The 26,459-nt window shown below is 34.9% G+C and overlaps 2 protein-coding genes across 4 annotated transcripts; one reads left to right on the forward strand and one right to left on the reverse strand.

Annotated features, from left to right (window-relative positions):
• Window positions 1-263: 263 nt before the first annotated feature.
• On the forward strand, window positions 264-3,520 carry LOC121326664. Its single transcript, XM_041270015.1, has 3 exons — window positions 264-336; window positions 1,515-1,625; window positions 2,398-3,520. Exons 1-3 carry the CDS (start codon window positions 264-266, stop codon window positions 3,369-3,371), a joined length of 1,158 nt encoding a protein of 385 aa, XP_041125949.1. The 3' UTR covers window positions 3,372-3,520.
• Window positions 3,521-6,895: 3,375 nt separating this feature from the next.
• Window positions 6,896-18,711, reverse strand: LOC121297164 (cyclin-dependent kinase-like 2). Of its 3 annotated transcripts, none has more exons than XM_041223265.1 (14): window positions 18,418-18,711; window positions 17,612-17,815; window positions 14,995-15,189; window positions 14,252-14,430; window positions 13,735-13,847; window positions 13,475-13,608; window positions 11,892-11,980; window positions 9,909-10,038; window positions 9,340-9,662; window positions 9,063-9,101; window positions 8,704-8,797; window positions 8,155-8,305; window positions 7,123-7,226; window positions 6,896-7,008 (listed from the first exon to the last, which is right to left on the reverse strand). In XM_041223265.1, exons 2-14 carry the CDS (start codon window positions 17,777-17,779, stop codon window positions 6,949-6,951), a joined length of 1,779 nt encoding a protein of 592 aa, XP_041079199.1. In that variant the 5' UTR covers window positions 17,780-17,815; window positions 18,418-18,711; the 3' UTR covers window positions 6,896-6,948. The 3 variants fall into 3 exon arrangements, with proteins under 3 accessions (XP_041079199.1, XP_041079208.1, XP_041079192.1); XM_041223274.1 differs by having other exon boundaries at window positions 8,722-8,797; window positions 13,469-13,608; XM_041223258.1 differs by having other exon boundaries at window positions 13,469-13,608.
• Window positions 18,712-26,459: the final 7,748 nt, after the last annotated feature.

Raw genomic sequence — 26,459 nt, forward strand, 5'->3', positions numbered from 1 at the left:
CCTGCAGAGAAGCTGCAATCTTTATAACTCAAGCCCATTCCTTCCAGACTCTAGCCCAACAGCTCAGGGGATTGCTTCTTTTCTAAAATCTTGAAATCATGTCAGATGTCTGGGACAAAAATGGACTTGGATAAAACAAAAACCATGAAACTATTTAGAGAAAGAGGTAAAAATGAATTAAGGAGTGGTATATATGGCTCATCTGCACCCTCTTTTTAAAAGACTTCTGTCTCATCCTGCAGTCATCTCAGTTTGTTCTTACCATGGGCATCCGACAAGCTGTTGCGTACTGTCTTCTATTCGTCTTTCAAGTGTCTGCATCAACTGTAGATGCAGGTAAGTGTGAATATTGTAGTACATAAATACAGAGTATAGTTTATATAGATAGCTTGGTTCATAAGTTAAACAAGGATACCTGTTTACAATCTTTGGCAGTAAATGTTGACTACCAACTTTGTAAAATTGCATAAACAGTCCCAAAACATTGGTGAAGATTGTCAGAAAATACACTTTTAATAGCCTACTTTGGTATTAAAAACATTAGGCTCTCATAATGTGGTTTTGTCAGTGGAAGCCATGCAGACACATTAGCTGCTTTTTAGAAACTCTAAAACTAACAGTAAACATCTAACCCTGACCATTAGGGAATGTCGTCATAATGAAAAGGAGATAACGTACATGTATATATATATAATATATATATACTATATATATATATAATATATATCGATATATATATATATATATATAATATATATATATATATGTCATGTACAAATGCAGTAGAGGAAATCTACCTTTTAAGATGCCACGTAAAGAGAAACAGTTGCATGTATGTTTTGTTTGTGGGTCACACAAGTGCAAAAGACTATAATCAATGTATAATTATAGTTCATGGGCACTAGTAATCTAGGTGTGACTGTCAACCGTTGCATCTTGCAAATTCATTTCAGCAGATTTCTCCTCTGCGGATCCCAGCATGCACAGGACCAGGTTTAGCCACAAGAAACTTGAATGGACATACTTGTCTTTTAAATGAAAAAACTTTTGTTTAGCCCAATCAAAAAACTAGCTCAATTTTATGAAATCCCATATCATTGATATGGTCCATTTTCTATTGCACTTTTCTTTGCTTAACTAAAGCGTGTTTCCATTACCAGTGTATTCAACTCAATATAAAACCACTCAAGCAACATAAAACTACCAGTGGTTTCCCACTAGTATTACAAGTGATAAGAGATTGTGTTTGCACATGAAGTCCCCTACTGGTCAGTCAACAAAAATCCTGTTTATTGCAAATTAATGAGTACAAGTCTTTTGTTTGTAATGATGTTTTCAGATTGTGTTTGACACGTTGTTGGATTAAGAAACAGAACCATTACTTTTTAGGTATTATGAAGACATGCTGTAAAGAATGTTCTTTATTTTCACCTTCTAATACAATGTATTGGGATACAGAAAATATACCATGAGACGAATTGTATCAGTCAAACACCTTTTTCTTTTTATTTCAGGTGACAATAATTTTCCTGCCACCCCAGATACAATTAGTGACCCTATTGATGTCCCTGAGATTGCATCAGATGTACATCAGGAGGAGAAGGGAGCGCAGAAGTGCAAACACAGTAAGTACTTTATATAACAAATAAAAATGTAAACCTCTGCAGCAAATGACTGAATGCCCAAAATTGTGCCTTTAACACAGTTTTAAGAATTCTATGATACTTTCCATCGAGATACTAAAAATATAATTATTATTTGTTACTAAATAAAATTACCTGAAAATGACTAATAACTATCATTAATTACATGAAATTACATGTAGTTACTTGAATTACATTTTTATATGTTGTTAAAATCCATGTAAAGAAATGAACAAACATTAATAGATATTTGCTTGCTTAAATGAATGGATTACATACTAAAATCACAAGTAATCTGATTACTTTTATTATATTTTGGATTACTATCAATATCAAAAACTTAATCCAGAATTGTCCATTCTGAAATTGTTTTAGATAACATTTTTCTGCAATCTGTATTTTAGTAAAATGCACCTACAGGATATTCCACTAGTTTTATAGTTGCATAGAAACCAATGGCAGTTGCACATATGGGCAACAAGATTTACTTAATGATACCAGTTCAACCTCTTATTTACTTTGCAGCAGTTGAGTCTTCATCTCCAGTATAAAATGGCACTTTAAAATAGAAAAGCAGTGAATTGTACAATTACTACCTTGCTGATGCAACATCTTAACAGCTTCATTGCAATGTTCACTTCAAACACTAGCAACATGAAGCAACTGTTAGTAATAATTTATTACACTTTTACTTTTATATTACATTAAAGCACAGTTACCTGATGTAGTTCTTCCATCCTTTACCTCCTAACAGGCCTGCAGAAGCGTGCAGACTATTACGATACATCATTAAATGGAAATGAGCCCATTGATATAGACAGAGAGCCAACACGGACACCCTGCCAGATTTTTCCAATCACCAACAATCCTCCTCCAACCACAACCACAATTACAACAAAAACAACTCCCAAAATACCTCCAACACATCCTGTTTATCCTAAAGACCAACAGGTGCAAAACAGGCCTTATAACCCTTTTGGTGGTGAAATTATTCCACATGTCCCTGTATATGGAGCATTCACGTATGATACCAATGGCCGCTTTATTGTTCCCACTATTGGTTTAGTTCCATATAATGGTGTTATTCCCTCAAACAGATTGGCACCAGACAATGGTTTCATTCCTGTAAACAGAAGGGTGCCAGCGAATGGCTTCATTCCCAAAAATGGCGGAGTTATAACAGTTGGGTCATTTCCAAGAAATGGCATTATTCCCACAAACAGATTGGTACCAATAAATAGTATTGCACCCAAAAACGGGTTAGTTCCAACAAAGACACAGGTTTTACCAAATATCTTTGTTTCCACCAATGGATTATATCCCAGAAACGGCCTTGTGCCCAATGGGCCTGGTTTGGCCTATCCAATGCGTAGCTTTGGCTGGGGATTTGCCTCAGAATCTTCTGAAGAATATAAAAGAGGGAAAAGGGAAACCCACCCACAAGACGACAATGCCATCAGTGATGGCGAAACAGGCATTTTGTTCTCGCTCCACTATAAAGCTCAGAACATTTTGTCAAGGAAGGCAGCTGACATAAAGCCTGACACACAGGAAACAGTAAACATTAATTCTACTGCTAAGGTCCTCCATTCTGAAATGCCAACAGCAACAAACACAGACATGAATGACATAAGTGTGGGCTATAGCTCCTTATCAACATACCTATCTGAGATAAAAGAGAAAGCAGAACATAATCAATTAACAAAGAGCACATTATCAGTGCAATAGTTTCTGATCCTCAGATTTTTTTATTCATTTTTAATAGTGTTAATTTAAACATTTATGTTTGTATTGTTGTGTTATATGTGAATGTAACCTACAGGTCTACATAAGCACATTTGTATGACATGTTTGACATTATTGTTTTAGATTGTATATTGAAGCCCTTATGACTATATATATATATATCTATATATATATATATATATATATATATATATATATATATATATATATATATATATTTTTATAAAGTATTCATGGATCTCCGATGGATTCTTGCACACACATTAATTTGCTGTCAATGCATGGCTAAATGGTGTTCACTGTTGTGTATGCAGGGTGAAGAAAAGGTCTGTCTGATTTAGTTTTCTCTCAAAAGGTTTGTTGATTAGTGAGGTAACATTACTGCTTTTGTTATATAAAACCAAAAATAATTTGATTATTGTTAGTTGCATAAAATAACCATAATGAAAATTCTGTGACTTAAATATGCATCACTTTTTCTAGCATGCATCACTTTTTTGATTTATTTATATATATATATATATATATATATATATATATATATATATATATATATATATATATATATATATAAATACATACTCTAAGGGCATCAGTTTGAGAAAGGCACCAATTTCTGTAAACATGGTTGCATGCTTACTAGATTTTAAACAAGAGTTCTCAAAATGTTCTGTGGCATCATAAAAAACATGTTAATTACTGTAAGCATTGTTTACCATAAAGCACTGGATGTTCTGTACATATGACATTATTGAGGAAATCTTGCAAAAATTGTAAATGCAAAGCAACCTTGCCAACACTCACATTTTGTAACAGGTATTCAAAAGGAAGACATCCATTTGGATTAAGTTTGTTACACCTGTGTGTTTCAGATTTAACAGCAAAAAACCTCACTCAATCTTTCCAAGAAATAAAAAAAAAAAACTTTACTAATCCCAATTACAAGTGAGTGTAATTGACTTATAATTAAGACTGCATACCTGTGCAGAACTTACCAGGTGCAACAATTTCACTTGGCAAGTAGTATCCATATTTGGGTACATTCACATTTAATTACTTTTTGTATTATTTTTCTTTAATTATTTAAACGTTTCAAATGAAATAATGACTGTAATTTGATTCCTGTGGATTCTTGAGTCAGGACACCTAATGTCACAGAGGGACCTAAGTCAGCAATTGAGCAACTGTATCTTTGAAACTTTAGTAAATACAAATAAAAACAGATGCTGCTCTTCACTCAAGCAGACGAGTAAAATAAATAAATAAATAAAGTGCTACTGGGGGTACTCTTATTTATTACAGTCCTATTTTACAATGCATACACACCTGCCAGACTCGCATTATATTTTAACAATCCAAACAAGTGTGCACCCATGACATACATCAACAGTGTGTACAGAACACTATAGAATAGGCATTCAGGTACCAAGTTTCATGACAATCCGATAAGTGATTATCCCGATATATTCAAAATATTACATACAGACAGATAAACAAAGCGATATCTCCCCAGAATCAGATAATCTCAATAGTTCTTAATACTAAGTTTCATGACAACTGGATACACGGTTCTCGAGATATTTGCAAAAATGTAGGTGTGAGGTGGACAGCCAGACTGACACCCTCTCTAGATCCCCAGAATCTGATATTCTTAATAATTTATACTAAATAGTTTTAATATACATTTCCAGATTTTAAGGAGAACTCTGTTAAGGGTCACTTGTTGAACCCCATCCTCTATATCCTCTTCGGAGATGTCATCCTCAAAGGGGGATAATTAACAATATATCCCCATCTCTCTTGGGCAGGGAGTGCACCACTTCCATACTTCACACACAGAATATTTAACTGTTTTCCTGCTATTAATATATAGAGATTTGCATGTGTATAACCCATACAAATAAGCAAAGAATACAATAAACGTAAAAAACGGCCTGGTCTGGAACAGGTGTGACTAATGTAGAGAGGTGGAGGGATCCTGTATTAACGCTGTGCTGACGTGTCAGCGGTTTACAATTAGATGTAATAATGGGAACAGTTCTTATTTTTAGACCCATATATAAAAAATAATGTAGATAAAATAAGCTAAACATTCATTTAAAAGATAAAACTCAATCGCAACAAGCAAATAAAGGGTACCTGTGGCCTTACACATCTCCAGCTGATTCTGGACAAAACCACTCAATATACATATTCAATACGTATTTGGGGTAACCTTCAGGGTGAGATCGCCAAGGGAGCGACCATGGAACCTTCAACCGCCCCCAATTGCACTGAACCAGATTGCCTCCACTGTCACCCCTCACAGCAGCCTGCCTTATCTTTTCATTTTACAGGGTTTGAAATCATTGCAAAACCAAGCCGGGTTGCAAAAGGGAAAGACATCTCCAGTGACTTCCTCCTTGTCAATACGGTCTCTAACCATCATACTCACCTTTGGATAGATATGGACGTACCGTTACCCGTCCCTTTAGTTGCATGTGCCCGTGAATCAAGAAGGGCTCGGATTTGTGTACCTTCCACTGTCAAGTACAAAACCCTTGAGCTGAAGTGGTTTCGCTTGCTGGATGGGCCGAGCTGACTGGGCAAAATGGCAATCCATGGTGGGGCACTCCCTGGAGATATGCCTCACGTCATTGCACAGTTCTGTTCCTGACTTCGAAGCTTCAGCACGAGGTTGAAATGTTGGAGCCAGCGAAGACTTGGTAAAACACAGCAGTGACATGAAATAAAACAAATATTCTGTCCTAGTCGAAAAATGGTTACAGTAACTGTGCTTCATTGGATGGAAACTCCCTTTCTTAATAATATTGAATATACAGTATTACATTTATAATGAAACCCACAACTGAATGCATACAATCTTATACCAAACAGTTAGTTGCATTCATTTTGAATTTTTATAAAAATGTAGGTACCAGATAATCAAGTTTAAAATAATGGTAATACAGTACTGTACAAACTGGATGTCCTATTGGTATTACAGAATGCAAAGGAGTGTTTTGCTAGTAATAACAGCATTATTATAAAGTATTGTTAAAAAGTACAGTCATGGCTATAACTAATACATCACATAATTTGTGTTTGAATCACAGTATAAATAGGGGAAGAAAAACAAAGACCACACAGAAATTGGTAATCTCCATTTGACAGGATTCACAAATGAACTACAAAAAAGATCAAATAAAATAAAATAAAAAATCTTTACAATGTAACCATTTTAAATAGGGTTGTTTTATACAGTATGTAAAGTTTACTTTTTTTTTACACAGTATGTAAAAAATGAAATAAAGACCATGATACATAGTATTTCAGAAATACACTAGATATTTATTAAATTTATTAATTTATTAAAGTATTCCTACGTTTAGGACACAATACATGTTATCATATATTATATATATATATATATATATATATATATATATATATATATATATATATATATATATATATATATATATATATATATAATTTCCATTACTGTATACAAATGGATTCTGCAGATAGGAGTAACTTTGTACAGAGTAATGCTCTAAAAGCACCAAGGTTTAAAGGTTTAGTACTCAACACGGGGGAAGTTTGCGTCTGTGTGTTCGTGAAATGAGCTTCCAGATATCTAAAAAGAAAGAGGACATGGTAGTGGTGTTCAAAAGAGAGGGATTTTATAGTTGAATATCTTATTGTATAAGAAATGTACATTCTTTTAGAAATCTTTATCCTACTACAGTACCTGTTGCGAAGGCACGCTGGAGTGAAGGTCCATTGCAGCTAGAGAAGGTATACGGGATTCTGGAACTCTCCTGTTTTCTTTCTTTAATATCTTTGAATTTTTGCCTAAATGGGAATATAGTACTTTTAATATGTGTGTGTGTGTGTGTGTGTGTGTGTGTGTGTGTGTGTGTGTTCGGTACTTAGCTTTGTTAAAATGTTTACTGCAGTATTGATATGTTATTTCTTTAGTATTCAATAATAAATACTGTACCAGTGAAGTGTACAAAAATAAATTATCTAAAATCAGGTACGTGCTGTGCTGCAACTGATACTCGAATGCACGTTAACCACAATTGATTCACACTTTAGTAACAAGTTATATTGTATGGTATTAGACTTGTCAGAAACAGTCTAATCACAAGCGATAAACAGTAGGTTTTACTTTATTCTAAAAACCAAATGTGTTTTTACATTAATTTCCAAGATTTCACAGACTTTTGTTCAAATTCACAATTTCCATGACCATCCGTGACAAAATCGTATCCTTAACTATAATTAATTAGTTGTTTAAATGATTGTTACTTAATAAAATGGATTTAGCTTTTCTGTTGAATTGTTCTGACTGGTTTAGTTGACTAATAAACAATTTCCTGTGGATTCATAGCCACTTAGTCACTTTTAGTCAGCATATTCGTAGCAGGAATCAATCAAAAAGATTGACATCACAGAATTTTTTTGAAGTGTGACAAACACATGGAAAATAAGCCTTACTCTAATAGAGAAGTGTCTAAGTTGGAATGGTTTACCTGAAACATTATGTATACAATTTCATTATTCACACAACCTAAATAATTAATGATCAACACCATTCACTGTCACATTTTCAATACGCAATTATCGTGCATTATTTAGGTATTCTGAATAGGACAATTTTACATTTAAACCTGCTGTACCTTAAACTATAAGCAGCTGTTAAGCTGGTGGAGCATGACGGATGTTATGAAATGACTGCTCTGCTGTGCTAAGCCTCAACTAAAGCAACAAAATGCACCTTCGACTCCTTTTAGCTCAGGCAGATGATTACTGTTCAGTTCTGGCAGATGAACATCTGATTTGCAGAATTCCCATTTTTTCTTGATTGCATTCCCCATTCGATCAGTATGAATTGACCACTCATGAATACCACTCCTTTCATTTGGGAACTGGAGTGATTAAAATATTTGTTATAATCAATACACTTAATATCGATCATATCTATATATATATATATATATATATATATATATATATATATATATATATATATATATATATATATAAGAGCAACAAAGCTAAACACTGTACTATTGCAACTTAATAAATTAAAAAAATATGACAGAGCTGTATGTACCCTTCAAAAACCTGATAATTCACTGGTGAGTAACTACATGTTGACTAAGACTATTGACAAACGTTGTGCTTCCTCTCTAGATCACAAATATTATTAATATTACTAATCGTGGCTTACAGCACTGGAATATATCTTCTCACTGGAGACATATTAGGAGGCAGCACAAACCTCTTACAGAATGTAGTGGTTTACTTATTTCGAATAACCTACCCGGGCAGCAAGGCTTACATTGTAGTGACTCGACATGGGTTGTTGGCTTTGTTTTTTAAAAAGGGGCATATGTTTCTTCATCTTCTCGTTTGCCCTTTAAGAAAAAGAAAATATATGTTATGGATATATGAAATTAGTAAAGTTACAAAAGGCAGTAGGTCTTTTAGTGACAATATTCTTTTTAAAAGCAAGACCCTTTGACATTTTTCATTTTTGGTTGTTTCAAGCAGCACAAAAGTACAACAAAATTGCCTGTCAGTATTAGATTTCCTTATTCACAGGTTAACACTAGAAGACCGATTAAAAAAAAGAAAAGTTCAGGATACTGGCAACCTTGATTATTTACTTATTTAACTTACCTGTCAACTTCACTGCCATCATTAGGTTTCACAAGCCATCTAAAAATGGCAAAGAAATACACAATGAGTAATTGTTCACAAAGAAAAACCAACAGACAGGTGTAACTTTATAACTGATCATGTTGTGTGTGTTTTACTACGTATTTGAAAAGAGCAAACATTTTTTAAAGGAATTTAAAAACATTAAGAGTAACAAAACTACCAAAACTACTAACTTTACTTTGACAATGTGTTTGCGCTGGTTGCAGTTTCATTGGTACTTTAGGTGGTGTTGTACCTGAAGCTGTGAGGTCCTGGAACAGTCCCAGACCCAGCATTCAGGTTCATGCAGCTGGTCGTGATGGCCAGGGGATAGTGTGAGATGGGAGGAATGAGGGTTCCCGCTGGAGACTTAGGACGGTCATGGTTGCCATTTACATCTTTAAGAGATGGAGGCACAGCCTTGCTGAGGCTTGCCCTGCTTTCAGTAGTCTTGTCCAGGATCTCATTCCCATTTGTAGAAGCTGATCTGTCAACCTTTTCAGCCTCAGCTGTCAACTCTTTTGACTTTATTTTGACATTGGGTTTATTATCTTTGTTTTTTATATCTGCATTAGAGTCCTAAAAACAAAAAAACAAAAACAAAACCATATAGATATATCTAGATAGATTATCTTAGATAATAGATAGATAATATATATATATATATATATATATATATATATATAATATATTATATATAATATATATCACAACAACAACTAGCAAAAAAAGAAGCAGAGGGCTCCATGTATGTATGATCACTGCACTGATCAGATGAATGCACATTTAATCTTTTCTTTCGTAGATATTTTAGAGGCCACTAACCTGGCTTCTTAGTTTCTTATCCTCCACTAAAGAATCTTCTTTATCCCTTTTTGTCATTTTTGACTTTTTGGGTACAGAAGTGTTCTCTTTCAGGCCCTTCTGGATTTTAGTATTAAGCTCTTGTGTGAATCTGGTAAATACAATCAAATTAAATGTTTTCAAATACACAAACTTATGACCTTATTGTAAAACAAATAAATAAAAAAATACAACATTTTGTGAGGAGCAGGGGTTGAGGGAGGATTTAATACAGTGCATAAGAAAATCACATTTCTCCAGGTCACAAAGGGGAACACTGGAACCAACAAATTATAGTGAAATAATTACACCTTGTTGTACTGTAGGAGTGCATTATCTTCATTCTGTCTATAGGACTTTGAATTTCTGAAAAATGTGCCACTTTTACAACTACCTGAAACACTTGTCAATAAAATAAAATATAAAAAATGTAAAAAGCCTGGTGGGGGCGGTGGTGGACTGCATTAGAAGGGCTTGCCTGTAAAAACAAACCTACTGTATCTCATTTATCGGGTGACTGGAGATAGTCAGCAAAAACAGATGGTTGGCTATTTTTTTTCTGGTGAGGGGTTGCCATTCGTACAACTTCACACACCACTCTAGCTTGGGCTTTCTGTATAGAAATACTGGGTAAGAACACAGTGCTTTCCCCAGAGACTCTAGGACAGATATTGGCTCCAACTGTTACTAATTTGATAATATAAAAAAGTGCATTAAAACAGATGTGGCAGAATACTCCCCCTTGTTGTTTACACAAGAAAAATACTAACCGATATTCAAACCCAAAATGTTTCAGCATATTTTTTTTTCATATGCGAAAAACGCATAATAAAAAGCTGACAAATATTTATGGCGTTACAGTAATTGCAATGCCATAATAAACGTTTAATCTCTGGATCTTTAAAAGCAATAATGGGCATTACTCTCTTTTTTTTCTCAAAATAAATACAAAGAAATAGTTAATTCCTTTATCAGTGATAATGAAAAAAACATAACTGATAACATTTTGTTCAAGAAACATTAGCTGTGTATGTTTACTGTTTATGTACAGAAATTGATATGCACACAATAATTTAAACATTACTTACTACAGAATTTCATTTCAAGATGGCAAGACGATTAGATGAATCACTGTTGGCAGAAATACTGGCACCTGATTCTTGTGAATCAGAATTTTCTGACAGTTATTCAGTTTATATAATGTTGGTGTATTATTATTTTTTTTAAATAAATGTTCTGTCCTAAAACCATGTGTTGCGCTTGTTTTTTAAGAAAAGGCTCTAAATTCATAAAATCACTCAGGTGAAAGACTATTTTGTATTTTGCCAAAATTTCAAATTTAGAATACAATGTTTTTGTACATTTCTCTTAGAAAACACAAAAAGTAATAAACTTACTCAAGTCCTTTTTACATTACATTGTGTAACGGCTGCTTCATAACAGATACGATGCGACAAGTGAAACTGTGCAGTGATGCGACAAAATGAATAGAACCTATACTTTTGATAAGTATCTTTCACACTACAGGCGACGCGGGGGCGACACTAAATAAATAGGACTGAATCCTATTTTTTTGCTATTTGTCGTGCGACTAGAGAATTGACCAATCAGAGAACAGTTTCAATACACGTGGTCCAGCAGGGTAACACGGTATCCAAAAAGACGGGGGAGTTTTATGACAAAGATCATTGTAATTATAAACATACAGATTTGAAAGGTAATATATGAGAGTCAATGTCAAAGGCACTGGATAAGCCTGGAATGTATGCTTTATTGTCATATATGTTGAAATACAGTCATATATATATTTTATTTTTTTTAAGTGATTGCAGCAGCAGTACATTGCATCTCGATTAAAACTGTAGAAATGTAGAACCCCCTGGTATAGATTAAGGGTAAAACTGGATAAATTAGTTAACAGGGCACTTTTAAGAGCAGTTTTAATGGAGAAATAACTCTTCTCACCTTTCAGCAAAGCCATCTTTGTTAAAATACTCATGTTGCAGCAGCTCACTGCAGGACAGCCTATTGTCTGGATCAATCTGTAAACATTTCTGTACAGAACAAAATAAAAACAAGTTCCCATGATGGTGCAACTAATCATTCACTTTTAACAGTCCTACATTAAATGTACTTCAATCTTTTAAATTTTTCTATATCTACTTTTCAATAACAGCGCAACCAGCTGGTTTCATCTACCCTATAAAGCTCATGTTATATTACCAAATGCAGCCTTAGGTGTACCAGGGTCTGTGAAACTAGCCACAAGTGCATTTCAGAATGTAATATGTAAATATATAATTCTTTTTTACAATTTACAATTTTATAAATATACTTTCTGTATAAACATTAGCCTAAAACATTGGAAATAAGGATTTTACTAATTACTTCTCTTTAAAAAAAAACAGTCAGAGCCAACATTGTGCGCAGAATTAGGTCTTTATCATCAGGGGCCGGTTTTTCAAAACTTTGGTAATCGAATTTCCGTGTTTGGATTATATTTAGGGCTTCTGTTTTTCAGTTTTAACCAATAAAACACCCTTGATACAAAAATAAAAATAAATGAAACTGGTGGACAGCCAAAAAACACCAGAAAACACCGGAAAAACTGAGGAAATGGTTAATCAATTCAGGTTGGTTCTACCCTTATTTTGTTTGGTTGCCATAGCAAACATACACTATATGTCCAAATAGAGTATTAGAATATAAGATTTACATATGTATTTAAGTTTTGTATCTATGCAAGTAAAATGAAAACACATATTTGGTGGTATAGTTTTAATAAAAAAAAGCATACACACATACGCCTTCTTAAAGCTCGTCTAGATGCTGGACTCCCGACCGACAAGGAAGATGATGAAGATATCCAAAAACACAGATCCTTTTTTCAAAAGTTTTATTTTTATTCAATTTAGATTTAGTTATTTACTTTCTGCTAAAATAAAATAACCATTACTTGCATGCATTATATGTGCACTAACATTAAAAGTGATTAGATTTTGTTAAAAAAAATATATAAAACCAAATAAAGTTGTGTTTTAATTATTATTACTATGATCTTATTTATATAATAAATAAGGCCTCCTTAAAGAAGAAGAAGAAGAAGAAGAAGAAGAAGAAGAAGAAGAAGAAGAAGAAGAAGAAGAAGAAGAAGAAGAAGAAGAACTAGCCTATTCAAAAAAATTGTTTGTTATCTGGATAAATGTAATCCAGCAGTGAAATTTTCTAAAAACCAGGATCAAAATGATCCAGATAAAAAAAGTAATCTCGGTCACAAAATATAGGATTACAAAATCCAGATCACTTTGATCCAGATTAAAAGTTTTGAAAAACCAGCCCCTGGAAACCAAAAAGTCATATTACCAAAATATGGCAGACATATTAGGTCATAGGCAAAGTGAATGGTGCAATTAGATGTGCAAGAGTTCCTATAAAAAAAGTGACCATCTGAAGTGGTTTATGAGCTATTAGCAGTAGTATGTGCAGAGGCGGGCTGGCAAATAGTTACCCGACAGTAAAACCAAACAAGAAAAGACGGTTACCTTTACCAAATCTAAAACAACTGATGATTGTTTTGGAAAATGTCTTTCCAGAGGTTCCATTTCTTTTATTTCAGGGAGTCTCACTCCTGCAAAAGTTGGGTTTTTGTAGAATAGTTCTTGATGCCTTGGGGTTAAATTACCTGCCAAAAAAAAAAATCATATAATTTAAATTGTCATATTTGTTTTGGTGACCTATTGAAAGAAAAATGACGGTTGGTCATCTCTGACGGAGAATTGACAATCTGTTTATATGACAGCAAACTCACCAAAACACCTCATGACATGATACACCTGATCAATATCAGAATCTCCTGGGAAAAGAGGTTCTCCTGTAAGCATCTCAACAATCAAACAGCCAACAGCCCATACATCTACGGCTCTGAAAAATAACGATCATTGTATAACAGTACACAGAAAGAGTGCACACCATGCACAGCACAGGAATCATGTTTCAGTTCATGAAACCTGGGAAATGTAGTTTGGGTCAAGAAAAGGACTTCCACTTAAGTGTCCATTGTCTCTTTCTGATGGTAGGTCCTGTGATATTATGCCACACTGTAATATACAATAGCGGAAAAGTATGCATTTACCTTTGTCATCCATATCATATGATTTCTGTCCCTTCAAATCCTCCATACTTTTCAAGCCCATTTAAAAATCTTATAACTCTTTAACTAACCAGTGGATCTGTTTTCTGTAGTGGTAACTTCAGCTTTAAAACATAGAAGTTTACTTTAATGGACATATTCTACTTTGATCACACGCCCTTTTCAGTGTACATACTTGCCATACTTTGTGTCTCCTACGAGTAGTTCTGGAGCTCTGTACCAGCGTGTGGCCACGTAGTCAGTATATACCTCACCAGGGGCTGCCATCGTTCTGGCAAATCCAAAATCACACAATTTGACAACCCCATACTGAGATATCAGTATGTTCTCAGGCTTTATATCACGGTGTATAATCTGCAACAAAAAATTACATACAAAATTATACTGTGCTCCGATACACAATATCCAGGTTGTAAAGTGTAAATACAGTATACATGATACATACAAGTAATGGAAAAGCAGGTCAACATGAAGAACCATTAAAAAATAAATAAATACATACATACATTGAGCTATATTCATAATTACACAACAGGACACTGCTCTCCCATTGATTTCTATGGAGGTGGTGAGCTGTTCTTTTACTACTCAATAACCAAATGGCAAACAAAGCACACCTTTTCTCAAAAAGATTACTCATTTCAGTGGACTATAATGTTTTATTTAAAACAAGCAAAGGTAAATAAATAACTTTAAAAAGTTGTAGTATAATGGTGATGGTGTGGCATGAAATAATGACCTCTATCTCTGGTCTCAAGGTTTGACTCCAGAGTTCCATTAATACACACCACAGCAATATCAGCATGCCTCAAATAATTAACATACCAATAAGTGCACGCTATATTTACTGGTGTAATAGGTCTTTTAAACAATTGCCAACAAAACAGGCTTCATCTCAGACCATTTGGAAACACTCACGCTATGATGATGGCAAAAAGTGATGGCCCTCAGAATCTGGAAGAGATACTTTTTAACTTTATTGTAGTCAAGTCCGTTTGGAAACTGTTCCAGATCATCTAATAGAGTACGGTCCACAAACTCAAACACAAGATACCAGCGTCTCTTTTTCTTGCACACTTCAAGAAGATTGACCAAATTCTCATGTCTGAGTTGCTGTAACAAAGAGAAAATGGCAGTGAACAATTACCAAAAAAAAGGGCAAAATTCACATATTTCTTTCCCCCACGAACATGAAACTGCATGAAATTGCATGACTTCTGTAGAATCAGGAATAAAAATGTATTACCAGAAAAGACCGGCAAGAAAGTTCAAAACCAGTTAAAGAAATAAAATATAATAAATCACAATAATTGAGTTGTCCAAAATGACCATAATCATACAGTACATATTTTCAGTTACAGGCCTGTTTACCATTTAAGTTTGTTGAGTCATTTTAAATCATGTAGAAATTATCTGCAAAAGACAGCCTGTGCATATGAATTGTTTGGCCACCGCAAATTATGTCAGCCATTTGTATTGACTTGTTAGCTTTGTGATTCCAGGGGAACAAAGGGGTATAATAAAAGTTAATCACCAACTTCCATTACCGTCAGTAGGGCTTGTAAAGAACAGCAATTAGTTTTGTTTGAGCGACTACAGCAAATTTACTGTGTGTTTGATAGTTTTAACTCATCAATAGAACTGAACTTATCTAAAGAAAATATATATTAGGAACTGGTCTGCTAAAAATCCCCCCCCATGAAAAATATAGTACTTGCGCTGATTGAGTTTAAATTTGCTTTTAAAGCTGATTGGCTGATGATACTGAATCATTTTCTAATTATCATTAATACAATCCAGACCTCCATATGCTTTGAAAGACCCGACTATGAAACAGTTGAGGCCAAAACAGCTTGTGGACCCACACATAAACAGCCAATTATTTGTCCTTCTATTGGTGATTAAACCAGCTCAATTGTTGTTCATTAAGGCTTCTGTTTTGCAATAAATGCAGTCTGAAGGGCTTCCTATTTACACCTGAAAAACTGTCCTCAAGAGTTTACACATTTGAAACAGCAGGATTATAATGTATTGTGCATAGCGATATCAAAAACATTCCAGTCGGCAGCATTAGAGACTGCCTGGGCTTGTCCTTCCATGCACGGGGGCTTACTTCAGGATAATGAACAAACATTCTTTCATCTACTCATTAACTGAAGTGTTAATGAATAGATTACATTTATATATAAAACATTAACCAGAAAATACCTTATCTTTTCAGTAACTGAACAAAAGAACACTAGTTCTATGTACAAGAATCCCGCCAAACTGTAATCATTAAATGTTCAGCAATAATTGTATGTGGTTCATCATTAATACAAATTAGTAGGTCAAGAAGATGTGGCAAACGTAAATCATATCATTTGTATATAGTTGACACTTTGAAAAGGGAGGGGGGACTCCAACAAATGATCAAAAAAAGACAAAAACACTTTAATGCGTACCATATATGTCTGGTAAAGCCAGCCCCCCTAAACTCCCGGTGGCACAGAAAAGTACCACAGGTGCTTCTCAAGAGATCCAACACACCACACAGTTGTATGAAACCTGCTCTAGTGATGTATCATGAAATGCATTTTTACAGACATCTCCCCCAACAAGGAAGCCCCCGCCCAAGAAGAACTTACTTTGTTGTTCATAGTCTCCTTGAACATAAAATATTAAATCTTGACAGCTAGGTGCTCGAATATGTGAAACAGGATAGTCTTGTTTTAAATATAGATTACACAACAGGTCATAACAAAGGTGTCCCTTAGCACATCACTGAAACAAGATTTCAGAATGTTGTTGCATTTGTGTATGTATGTATTCGGTGAGTAGGGTGACCATCTTTTCAAAATACAAAAACATGACACCTGCCATTTTTTTAGGGGCAGTGGGGTATTTTATATGAACATATTTTATACTCTATATTTAATAACAGTATTTCAAAATTAAATATTAACTTATCAATTTTGAATGCTGCTTAATATCGTTTTCACCTCAGTATCCAATTCTAAAATGTTTTCTACAAAATGTAGAAAAAACTCTGAATTTGCACAGGTGCTTACTTTTTTTCTTTTGTTGAGTAGGTCTTATAGGGTTCACCCCCTTTTACCAAAGTATCATTACCAGTGTCACTTCCAACTTTTACAGTCAGCCATTTCACATAAACAGAGATAACAGTGAAATTAAAATATTCTATAAATTGTACTTTGTTTGCTGTCAAAGCAGATCAGTGTCAGGCTGTTGGGGAACATGTGATGTGAGTGTAAAATGTCACATGACAGTGGAACTATATAGTTTTATGTCTTAGATTGGCTACCCAATGTGCCAATCATTCTGGGGTACAGTTCTTTTAAGTTCCAAAAATGCAGACATTTTCTTAGTGGAGGAATATATTTTTTTGGAGAGTCTTGTATTTTCCTCACTGTAGGTAACTTTGCCCATGGTAGAAAATAGAGCTCATAGTCTCTAGATATTAGTTGTTAAATGTATGACAATTTGCAGTGTTCATTATTTTATTTTTTTAAAAACACCTCAACAAACCACTCACCTTTAACAACTTTATTTCTCTCATGGCAATTTTCTTCACCATTTTGTCATCATCACTTTCCAGAAATTTCTTTATTGCAACTATCCTTCCATTTTCTTTGTTCCTGCATTTCATCACCATTCCATAGCTCCCTTCTCCGACAAGCCCCAGGTTCTCATATTTGTCCATGTTTGCCCAGAGGATAGCCCAGCAGCTATCTGGAAGCTGCCAGTGAACGACGGTGGGGGCAAAATGTTACTACAGTATGTCATTTTATAAAAACCTGATTCAGACTACTGCGGATGGAAAGGGGCCACATTCAAATGTTTGACCTAAAATACAATGATTTCATGAACTATAACCAGTTTAAAAATATACATTTTACAACTGATTTGTATCATTTGAAAATACATTATTATTATTATTATTATTATTATTATTATTATTATTATTATTACTTACTTACTTCATATTAATATATTAACGGCACGTCGTCATTAATCTAGAATCCTGCTACTGGTACTTTTTGTTAAACTAAAAGAGCAACTTAACAATTCTCTCAGTGAGTCAAGCCGCAGCAGCAGCAAACAGAAACTAATTAACTGGCACTGTAGGTATCTTTTCAAATGAGCGCATAAAATTTAAAAGACATACTGGAATCACTGTTATTCCATTCATTTGTTTTAAAATGAACTCAAAACTAATTCCAGGCCAACCCACTGACAGAACTCGGACAAAAAAAAAAAAAAAAAAAAACACGACATATTAATAATATTATTGAGTATATAAACTACTACAAACAAGTCACGATGTTTGCATTGACTTACCTTAATTATACTACCTTTGTCTTCCGTCAGATTAACTTTACTCCATCAACAATACTCAAACATGTGCCTTTGTGTTCTTCACAGTTTAATGAAACTACGAAATAAAACAATAAACAAAACAATACAAACTCCAATTGCCTCTTTACATACGTTTGAAGAAAAAATAAAATGTCTTGTTTAGACTTTGTATATAACCTTAAATTTTACCAGAAACAACAAGTGTGTTTAGAAGCAGCGTGCATGTGTTGTGTAAATCGAGGGATGATTTACGATTATGTTCGGTTGTTTGTTTTTCACAAAAAGAATGAAGTAGGAGTCACTGGGCAATAGAAGCGTTACCAATAGCAACTGATCTCATATTCAGTAAACAGAAAAAAAAAACGTCACCGCTGCAGTCATGCTGTTGATACAAGAGTGAGGGCAAACTCAGTTAGTTACACTAGTATCACATTCATAAGCAGACGCGGCGAGAGGTAAATCTTATTTAATTTAAATCACTCTGTTTAACATTGCATCATTGCCCCACGCACCTAAAAGAAGATATGTACAGATACATATATACAGATACTGTAGCTCCCACATCTCAGTATTGAAATAAGGTTTCCGTAACCTGCAATATAATACATCATATTTGCAATTTACACACTTTTGGAGTTAACCCTAACGACCGAGATAGCTGGCGTTCAACATGTTTAACTTTGGGAAACAGAAGTGTCACATGTGGCTTACTATTTAATATAGACTATATATTAACGTTTTAAAACACATAACTCGTTCAAATATAGCCTTCTTAAAAAAAAAAAAAGTAAACTGCTGAAAATTGTAGCTACTACTATTTGATGAACAGTTGGAAATTGGAACAAATATTCACTCCTCTTACTGGGCACCGAGTAAGTAAGACAGACTGCTGACGTGAACTTTAAAGTAAATGATTTAGTCAGCTCCTTAACCAATACCAAGACTCCTGAAACTGCAAATCACCAACGCTGGTCATTGCTGTAATCTCCCGCATGAAGGAAACTTCCCTTGAATTCTATATTATGGAATTTCTGCAACCATTGCGAGAGGTTCTGGTTGATTTTGCTCCGATCTTGAGGGAATAGCCAGGCTTTGATTTTCCCTTTTCTATCTATATAAATGTTGAGTAGGTTGGGCTGGCAGAGTTAAAAGGTCACAGTGTCATATGATTTGTTCAAAGCAGATCAAAAATTATAACTCAGTATTGGATATAGTATAATCAGGTATACAACTGTAAATTGTTACATACTTGAATATCTTGTGTTGAGCACCCACTAGTGTTATCAGAGGATTACGTTCTTGAAAACTTTTGTCTATCTTCAGCATTTCATTGGATTATTGGCCAGATTAATTTAATAATAATAATAATAATAATAATAATAATAATAATAATAATAATAATAATAATAATAATACTAATAATAATAATAACACTTAAAGTTACACAAATGCACATTCTTATTGGTTTAGGGACAACAGAGTAAGCCGTTCATTCACATTTATGAGTGAAGTAACATTCTCCACATGAGTTGCAGATTGGTCAGAAATCTGCAGAATCCCCCTTCTGCCTAAAAATCACAAAACTGAATCTGCTTGAAGGTATAGAATTTTTAATGAAAAAGGCAACTCTGAATTTGGTGGTGCAGGGGAGGAGAGATCACCATCATTATCAGGGTGGAGAGAAAACCAATACTGTATTTATCAACTTAACAAAAGCCAATAAGGAAATAGATACTCAGGTGTAAGCAATCTTTTCAGATTAAAAAAAAAAAAAAAAAAACTAAATATATATATATATATATATATATATATATATATATATATATATATGCAAAAGTAACGCTGAATCAGCTAGGCTGGTTAGTAAAACATTGAATCCTTTTGTATGGAGAATCTCGGTAGCTAAGGCTCGTGGTTCATCAACTGATTCAGATACAGTTGTATTGAATTTGCCCACTAATGATAATAAACAAACTACAAGTTAGGTGCCTGCTGATATGAAAAACAGTAAGTTTTGGCCCCCTACTGTATTCTGGATGAATGGCATCCCTTCTAAAGTATCTCCATGTGAGCAGAAAGAAGTGTATAGTAACAATGTGTACAGATCCAGAACTATTGTACATGGTGCAGAAGTAACCCTGACACATAAATTAAAACATAATCCTCTTGTTAATTGTGCATGTAATATGTGCCAAAGCAAGTCATCAGTGACTGGGCTCAGACTTTGTCTGGCATGCAGTCATTTGGCTAAACACTGTAGAATCTTGTTTGAATGCAATGATTCTGTAGGTGTTTCTTTCTCTCATTTAAATGTAAATCCAAAAAGATATTAAGAGGATTGAATGCATGAGTTGTGAAAGGGTCACTTAGTAAAATGGGCGCATCTGGGAAAATTAGAATGTGAGGAAGGTGTCCCTACTAAGTGTGTACAAGTGTCTTGTAGGTACGAAGTCAAGGCCATGGCGACTCACACCTGTGATGCGAGACGATGGATTTGAGAGCCTATTGTCAAGTTCACTGAGCCTACCCGAGTGGAACCTGAGACCGAAGTTGAGTCTTGCTGGGAGTGAGCTGAAACCCCGGACATGGATTGGAGAATTTAAAATGAAATGTATTAATGCAATAATATGTGTTATAATCCTTTGTCTTGTTTGTATAATCTTTAGTTTGGAAAATTGTGTAAGTGTGTAATCAAAAGTAACGCGTAATGCTGTTTTAATTCTTAATTGTGAAACTTATGTATTTTCTTTATATAAAATCATGCAGTAGAAGCTGGTATAGTTTGATACAAGTGGCCAGTTTTTAGGCAGTTTCTTATCAAGATGGGCTTGATTCCCAGAATTGAATGCTAAGTTTCTGCAGCACCCTTTTTAGCCTAAGAAAATGTTGTTAAATGTTGAAATAATGTTTAATATGCTTGCTTTTTACTATAAACTATTTGTGCGTGTGAGACCATATGCTTAACACTGCCTGTTATAATAATATACATGAAATTGTTTCTCATCAAGATAGGTTTGCATTTAAAATAGTTAGTAATCGTGTTCTATAGGGAGTAAACTGTCTAGTTTGACTCTGAGTTAAAAGATGATGCAACATAAAGGGATATTGTTTGAAATATAAAATAAGAAGCTTAAAAAGTAATTTTAAGAAAAAGAATAGAAGATGGGTTTTAAGAAAGTAAAAACTTTATAACTTGCTGTGAGCCTGTCTTGAAGTGGAGGGATAGTTGGCACGAAGAGCGGAGTTCTCTTATCGAACAGCGTCAAGGTTAGAGAGTATCTTCTCACCATAGAAAAATTGGAAAAAACCTTGATTATCGCTGGAAATTGGAAAGCTAAGCGCACAACTAGAAAACTGGTTTTAGCTGGTTTTTGTGCAGCTGAAAAAAATAGGAGGTCGTCCGCAGTTCAGCTGAATTCGTGCTGTTAGGAAACTCATAGGACAGAGACATTACAATCTTACACTTAAATAAAAAACAAATAGATTATCCATGGAGAGAAACTCTATATTGGGAAAAACATAAGATGGAAGTTCCCTATAATATCTTTAAGCACACGCCTGTAAAGAGAGAAGGAAAACTAATTTGAAGAATAGAATGGCATTAGGGAATATATTATTAGACATTAATACATATAATCAATATAATCATAACTAATAGTGTTGTATATATTTCAGACAACACTCATATTCAAAATAATATTATTTTCTTTGTTTCACCTAGCTTTTTAGATAGAGGAGGGGTCGAGAAATGAGTGGGTGAGATCATGATTGGATGTGCAGACCAGGTGTTATATTTTTATTAATTGTTGGCACAAGGGTCTAAATTTTTAGGCTGTTGTGTGCCAAAGAGATAAGAATTGGACTTGATAAAGATTCTCCATGTATTCCTATGGAGAAGAATCCTATAAAAACTCACACTTTTTGCAAAAGGGTACCACATTTAAGACTTTTGCTTGACAGGGTGAAGTGGTCCATCACTTGCAGATCTCCACAAGACTGATTCCTTTGTTCACGCTGCTTTTCCTTATAATAGGAGGTAAGCATATTACTAACATTATTATGTCTTACATGTATTGGTTGTATTGCTATAAAATATACTATGTTTTGGTATTAAGAGAGTGTTATATTGAATGAAACTGAAATATAGGAGTGGGTGCTTGTAGACCTCATGTGTTGGAATTTGGAGGCCTGATCAACCTACCTTTTTCCAAATATTAAAAGCATTTTAATAAAGCGAAAGAGCATTGCTCTGATTCGTAAAACTTAAAATGAATGAGTCTTGAGTGTCTTTCTTTTCGATTAAATAAAGGTTATATGAACATACTTACAGCTCGTTAGGCAGGTGTGAAAAAATGCTGTAAAGTAAGAATGCTTTCAAAAATAGAAATGTTAATAGATTATATTTATCAATTAACAAAATGCAAAGTAAGTGAACAGAAGAAAAATCTACATCAAATCAATATTTGGTATGACCACCCTTTGCCTTCAAAACAGCATCAATTCTTCTAGGTACACTTGCATAAAATCAAGGATTTTGTAGGCATATAGTCTGGTGTATGATTAAACAATTATACCAAACAGGTGCTAATGATCATCAATTTAATATGTAGGTTGAAACACAATCATTAACTGAAACAGAAACAGCTGTGTAGGGGGAATAAAACTGGGTGAGGAACAGCCAAACTCAGCTAACAAGGTGAGGTTGCTGAAGACAGTTTACTGTCAAAAGTCATATACCATGGCAAGACTGAGCACAGCAACAAGACACAAGGTAGTTATACTGCCTCAGCAAGGTCTCTCCCAGGCAGAAATTTCAAGGCAGACAGGGGTTTCCAGATGTGCTGTCCAAGCTCTTTTGAAGAAGCACAAAGAAACGGGCAACGTTGAGGACTGTAGATGCAGTGGTCAGCCAAGGAAACTTACTGCAGCAGATGAAAGACACATCATGCTTACTTCCCTTCGCAATGCCATCAGCTCAGAATTGGGAGAAAACAGTGGGACCCTGGTACACCCATCTACTGTCCGGAGAAGTCTGGTCAGAAGTGGCCTTCATGGAAGACTTGCGGCCAAAAAGCCATACCTCTGACGTAGAGACAAGGCCAAGCGACTCAACTATGCACGAAAACACAGGAACTGGGATGCAGAAAAATGGCAGCAGGAGCTCTGAACTGATGAGTCAAAATTTGAAATATTTGGCAGTTGCAGAAGGCAGTTTGTTCGCCAAAGGGCTGGAGAGCGGTACACGAATGAGTGACTGCAGGCAACAGTGGAGCATGGTGGAGGTTCTTTGCAAGTTTGGGGCTGCATTTCTGAAAATGGAGTTGGGGATTTGGTCAGAATTAATGGTCTCCTCAATGCTGAGAAGTACAGGCAGATACTTATCCATCAAGCAATACCATCAGGGAGGCATCTGATTGGCCCTGAATTTATTCTGCAGCATCACAACGACCCCAAACATACAGCGAAAGTCATTAAGAACTATCTTCAGCGTAAAGAAGAACAAGGAGTCCTGGAAGTGATGGTATGGCCCCCACAGAGCCCTGATCTCAACATTTATCGAGTCTGTCTGGGATTACATGAAGAGAGAGAAGCAACTGAGGCTGCCTAAATCCACAGAGGAACTATGGTTAGTTCTCCAAGATGTTTGGGCCAACCTACCTGCCGAGTTCCTTCAAAAACTGTGTGCAAGTGTACCTAGAAGAATTGATGCTGTTTTGAAGGCAAAGGGTGGTCACACCAAATATGGATTTGATGTAGATTTTTCTTCTGTTCACTCACTTTGCATTTTGTTAATTGATAAATATAATCTATTAACATGTCTATTTTTGAAAGCATTCTTACTTAACAGCATTTTTTCACACCTGCCTAAAACTTTTGCACAGTACTGTGTGTATATATATATATACACACACACACACACACACACACATACACACACACACAGTATCTATAGAAAGTCTACACCTCCTTTCAGAATTGTCACCTTTTGTTGCCTTCTAGCCTTGAATTAAAATGCATTAAAATAGCTTTTTTTTTCATTTATCTACACATCCTACCCCACAACTTCCTTCTGAAAAAAATATTCTAGAAATTTGTAGAGAATTAATTAAAAATAAAAACTGAAATAGCTTGGTTGGATAAGAGTCCACCCCCCTTGTAATAGATCAATTAGCTCAGGTGTAACCAATTGCCTTCAAAATCACACACCAAGTTAAGTGGGCTCTACCTGTGTTAAATTGTAGTGAATCACATGATTTCAGGATAAATTCAGCAGTTCCTGTAGGTTCCCTCTGCTGGGTAGGGCATTTCAAAGCAAAGACTTAACCATGAGCACCAAAGTGCTTTCAAAAGAACTCCGGGACAAAGTTGTTGAAAGGCACAGATCAGGGGATGGGTATAAAAAAATATCAAAGACCTTGAATATCCCTTGGAGCATGGTCAAGACGATTATTAAGAAGTGGAAGGTGTATGGCACCACCAAAACCCTGTCTAGATCAGGCCGTCCCTCCAAACGGGATGACCAAGCAAGAAGGAGACTGATCAGAGAGGCTACCAAGAGGCCAAGGACAACTTTACAAGAGCTACAGGCTTTTATGACCATGACTGGTCAAAGTGTACATGTGACAACAATATCCCAAGCACTCCACAAATCTGGCCTGTATGGTAGGGTGGCAAGAAGGAAACCATTATTCAAGAAAGCCCACCTTGAATCCCGTTTGAAGTATGCAAAAGAAACCCTCAGGAGATTCTGTAGCCATGTGGCAAAAAGTTTTGTGGTCTGACGAAACTAAAATTGAACTTTTTGGCCTAAATGCAAAGCGTTATGTTTGGCACAAACCCAACACAGTGCATCACCCAAGGAACACCATCCCTACTGTGAAGCATGGTGGTGGCAGCATCATGTTATGGGGATGTTTTTCATTGGCAGGGACTGGGGCACTTGTCAGCATAGAAGGGAAAATGAATGGAGCAAAGTACAGAGAAGTCCTTGAGGAAAACCTGCTTCCCTCTGCAAGAAAGCTGAAATTGGGACGGAAGTTCACCTTTCAGCATGACAACGACCCACAAGACAATGATCTTTCAATTTTATATTTCTAATATATAATTTTTTTCTCAATAAAACTGTTTTTCCCCTTAACAGTGTGGAGTATGGTGTGTAGATAAGTGGAAAAAAAATCCTAATTTAAATGCATGAAACTCTGAGGCACTGACACAACAAAATGTGAAAAAAGTTCAAGGGGGTGTAGACTTTCTATAAGCACTGTATATAGGCCAGATTTGTGGAGTGCTTGGGATATTGTTGTCACAAACACACTGACCAGTTTTGGCCATAAAAGTCTGTAGCTCTTGCAAAGTTGCCATTGGACTCATGGTAGCTGCTGAATTTATCCTGAAATCATGTGAATCTCTACAATTTAACACCGATGGAGACCACTTGGTGTGTGATTTTGAAGGTGATTGGTTACATCTGAGCCAATTTAGGATTGCTATTATAAGGGGGGTGGACACTTATCCAACCAAGCTATTTCAGTTTTTGTTTTTAATTAATTTTCTACAAATTTCTAGAATATTTTTTTCGGTTGGAAGTTGTGGGGTACAATGTGTAGATCATCTATTTCTTGTAACTTTTGCTATAAAAGACTTTTCCTATAATTATTTGTTTTTGGGAAATTATAAATTTCCATTGGAGTATATAAACTTTTGACTACAACTGTTTATATATATATATGCACTCTAAAGTTATGTGTGCAAAAGTATGTATGTTCAATGAAAGTGTCATTCATATCAAATACATTTTTCTCACATAAAAAATGTATTTGTTACACATGAATAAAATATGTTATTTTTTTCTATAAGTTTGCAATATAAACCCTGTGTGGGAATCGAATCTAAGTCACACTTCTAATGTAGCTTGCCATGTAGACACTCTAGCTTCCACACCACAAAGTTTGTACTTCCATTTCACAACATTTGCAAGTAATATAGCAGTAAAGGTATAGTTTTTATTAACAAGTAGCAAGGCG

The sequence above is a fragment of the Polyodon spathula genome, chromosome 2, assembly GCF_017654505.1.
Source record: "Polyodon spathula isolate WHYD16114869_AA chromosome 2, ASM1765450v1, whole genome shotgun sequence".
In the NCBI taxonomy this organism is placed as follows: Eukaryota; Metazoa; Chordata; class Actinopteri; order Acipenseriformes; family Polyodontidae; genus Polyodon; species Polyodon spathula.